This window comes from Merops nubicus, unplaced genomic scaffold (genome assembly GCF_000691845.1).
Source record: "Merops nubicus isolate BGI_N331 unplaced genomic scaffold, ASM69184v1 scaffold16597, whole genome shotgun sequence".
In the NCBI taxonomy this organism is placed as follows: Eukaryota; Metazoa; Chordata; class Aves; order Coraciiformes; family Meropidae; genus Merops; species Merops nubicus.
The window spans coordinates 397-4,279 of record NW_008619728.1 but is presented as its reverse complement, the minus strand read 5'-3'; the positions used below and the strand labels follow the sequence as shown (position 1 = coordinate 4,279).

At 49.7% G+C, this 3,883-nt stretch overlaps 1 protein-coding gene across 1 annotated transcript in view; it reads left to right on the top strand.

Annotated features, from left to right (window-relative positions):
- Window positions 1–3,357, top strand: part of LOC103776399 (glutamine--fructose-6-phosphate aminotransferase [isomerizing] 1-like) — a gene marked incomplete at both ends in the record, with an annotated part of 8,201 nt that extends 4,844 nt beyond the window's left edge. Inside the window, 4 exons of the mRNA XM_008943910.1 lie at window positions 781–886; window positions 2,104–2,267; window positions 2,851–2,946; window positions 3,260–3,357. Coding sequence (XP_008942158.1) covers window positions 781–886; window positions 2,104–2,267; window positions 2,851–2,946; window positions 3,260–3,357 — 464 coding nt within the window. The remainder of the gene's footprint in view (window positions 1–780; window positions 887–2,103; window positions 2,268–2,850; window positions 2,947–3,259) is intronic.
- Window positions 3,358–3,883: the final 526 nt, after the last annotated feature.

Sequence of the window (3,883 nt, the reverse complement as noted above, 5' to 3'; positions counted from 1 at the left end):
CCTGCTGAATTCTTCCAGGAGACCTTCTTGTGGCTTTCCACTATCTGAAGGGGGCCTACAAGAAAGCTGGGAGGGACTTTTCATAAGGGCTTGTAGTGATAGGATGAGGAGTGGTGGCTTCAGACTGAGATTTAGATTAGAAATTAGGAAGAAGTTCTTCACTAGGAGGGTGGAGAGACACAGAACCAGGTTGTCCAGGAAAGCTGTGGATGCTCCAACACTGGATGTGTTCATGGCCAGGTGGGGTGGGGCTCTGAGCAACCTGGTCTAGTGGGAAGTGTCCCTGCCCAGGGCAGGGGGGTTGGAACGAGATGTTCTTTCCAGCCCAAACCATTCTATGGTTCTGCAGTTTCTCAAATCCTCAGGAAAGTTAGTGAAACGGGAGTACAGGAGAAACTTAAGATGATAAACAGGGCAGATTCCACCAGGAGAATGCTGGTAAATGTGACTGCTTATAAAGCAGCTTGAGTTATCTTCTCCTAATGGAGCCACAAAGAAACTTTCATTTGAGTTTTTACTGGTATTTTTCTCTAAATTTAGAGCACAGCACTAATGTTATTCTTGTAGACTTAATTAGAAAGCACATAAAAACTGCAAGCCAACTGAGAAAGGGCACACTGACATGAGTGCTGCCCACTGCTGGTGCTGTCAAATTTACTGTGAGCCCCACAGTGAGGAAAATAATGCTTCATGTTGGTACTGTGCCTGGGGACCTCGGGCTGAGACTGACCCTGCAGCTGCCCCCAGACCTGAGCAGGACCTGACCCTCGTGTCTTCCAGGGAAGGACAAGAAGGGCAGCTGCAGCCTGGCCCGGGTGGACAGCACCACCTGCCTCTTCCCCGTGGAGGAGAAGGCTGTGGAGTACTACTTTGCTTCAGATGCCAGGTAATGGTGTCCAGGATCTCTATCTAAAAATATGCTGTTAAAGCCTTGGACAAGAGAGGGGAGAATGTGGTTTCTTTATGAATAACTAGGTTATGGATATAGGGTCATTGCTTGGCAAACGTGACCCAGGTACCATACGTGGCCTGGAAGAGACAGAGATGTGTTAGATGGCAGTTTGTGTTAAGGAGTGAACACTTCTCTGGCCTCGTGGTGACCTCCTCCTTCGAGCACATTTATTGATCATATTTCCAAGGTGGATGATAGGAAACCTGAGACAGCACTGACCTAAATTAACAGGACAGATGCTAATTATCAGGAGGATTGTGATGATTGTCCAGGGACCTCTGCACACGTTTATCAACAAAGGTGGCTCGGGGAAAGACTTAGCAGAAGTCTAGAAGTGGGGGAAGGAAAGACTTAGCAGAGGCCTTACCAGAGCTTTTGATTTTTTTTTTCTGTGTTAGAAATGAGTGCTTGTTCCAGAAATCAGGAAGTATGGCTATGGTTGACTCCTGCAACTCTTCTCATCAGAGCATTTTGGAGTCTTAGGACACCCTGATGTGTTTGATTTTAGAGAGCTTTTCAGTGACTTGCCCGAGGTCAGAACAAAAGCTACTACGATGGGGAGCTGCAGTGTTTCAGTCCACCTTGCCCTGTTCAGCCGGGAGAGAGCACGACCTAAAACCTGCCCAAAGATTTAAAACCCCACTGCTAACTCCAGTACTGACGTTCCCCAAGCAAACTACAAGCAGGGTAGTACCTGATTCTTGGGATTGCTTCTCAGCAGATCTCGAAGTACTTTAAGGGGTGGCCAAGCTGTCCCCAGTGTTACAGGTGGGGAATGAGAAGCAGGGAGGGGCAGTGGCTGAGAGAGGAACCGGCAGCGGTGACTGAGCACTGTGTGCTGGGGCACAGCACTCTCTTCCTGACTTCCACTCACTAGCTCCTAACGACTGGATCCCATTGCTGCGTGTGCTGCTTTGTCTGAGGAGTTCACGGTTTCTTCTTAAAGCAGGCACTGAAGTTTTGAGGTTGGTGGAAGGAACCCAGTTAGGCTGGCAGTGTGGAAATGAACTTTACAGTACTCGCCTGAGTTTAAAAGAAATGCCACTGAGATGAGGAACTTTCCTGAAACAAAAGCTGTATGTTGGATTATAAACAGGGCTGTAGCCCTTGTCTGTCTGTGAAGGTCTCACGGCCAAGGTGTGGTTTTACAGTGCTGTCATCGAGCACACCAACAGGGTGATCTTCCTGGAGGACGACGACGTGGCAGCCGTGGTGGACGGGCGCCTCTCCATCCACCGCATTAAGCGCACGGCCGGCGACCACCCGGGGCGTGCTGTCCAAACCCTGCAGATGGAGCTTCAGCAAATCATGAAGGGTAAAGTCCTCTGGGGGTCACCTGTGTAGATGCACGGGCCCTCACTGCAGTCACAGAATAAGTCAGGTTGAAGAAGACCTCTGGGCCAATCCCTGTGTTAAAAGCAGGGTCGAGTAGATCAGAGGGTTAATGAGTCTTGTTTAGTGGAGTTGGGAGTGTCTCCAAGGACAAGTACCCCACAGACTGCCTGAGCACCTATCCCAGTGCTTCAGAGCCTCATGGTGAAAAAGTTGTCCTTGCATCTAATGGGAATTTCCCTTTTGCTGCTGACACCATAATGAGGAGAACTGTGGGGCTCGGGATTTTGGTTCCTGCTTGGAGGCATCATTTCCCCAGATCAGTCCCTAGCAGGGTGGCCAGCCCGGGTCTGACCCTCTATGCCACGTCCTAGTAACCTGACTGTAGCTCTTATGATCAGCTGATGCCATGACAGGAAAAGAAGTGTCAGCTTAATCATCTCTGACTGGGAACTGTCCTGGTGGTCACTGTGGTCCAAGCTTTTCCCTATATGCATAGAAAAAATGTAAATTACCAAAAGGAAATGTAAAAGTGTTCTCATTTGTTTTGGTTCTTTGTTTTATAGGTAACTTCAGCTCATTTATGCAGAAGGAAATTTTTGAACAGCCAGAATCTGTCGTTAATACGATGAGAGGAAGGGTCAACTTTGATGACTACACTGGTAATGGAGATTAAGCCTCCTTTAGTTTTGACAGCTACGTATCTAGTGGTTATTCACAGTAGTTAGAGAGGAGGAAGGAGGTGATGACATGGAAAAGTAAAACATGCTGGTGTAGGAGGATGCATGTCTTGCAGGGAGCATGTCCAGAGTCAGGAGTGCTGGTGGGGAGGTTGCTGCTCCTGGTGGGGAGGTTGCTGGTGAGGTTTGTGAAGTGCTTGCTGGAGGTGGTGACATGCTGGGTGTTGGTGCCAGTGATCTGGAGAATTTCTGCTCCCTGGCCTGCCTGATTTTTCTCTCCCATTCTTGCTTGCAGTAAATCTTGGTGGGCTGAAGGATCACATCAAGGAGATCCAGCGGTGCCGCCGTCTGATCCTCATTGCCTGTGGGACGAGTTACCACGCTGGCGTCGCGGTAAGTGGCCAGTCTGGAGCTGCCTGTGAGGTGCAGCCAGAACTGAACAGCGGGCATGGGACTGTGTGTCAGGCAGGTTAAGGACTGATTTCAGGTCAAGCCTGAGCAAGTGAACACTGATGAGTGAAGACCCTTTGGAAGCTGTGTACACCAGACTGTAAATTCACCAGCAACAGCAGTAGGAAAAAAAAGCTGAAGAACCTGAACACTTATGAAAATGTTGCCTGTGACTTTTATTGCTATGGAAGGCTTTAAAACCCACAACCAGCTCTGTTCTCAAAGACTGTTGGCAGGGGAAGAGACAATGGCAGAGCAGGATGGAAGTGGTGCAGCTGGGCAGGAGCTGCCGTGGGCCAGGCAGGATTCCTCCTCCGCTGTTCGTGCAGACAGCGATGGCATCTGCACAGAGACCTCTCGGGGCTGGCCCCGGACGGTGAAGAGCTTTTGTTTGGGACCTTCCAGGAGTGCTGGCTGTGTGCACAGCCAGCCTGTGAGCTTGTTTTGTCAAGGCCTGACCTAATCCCTG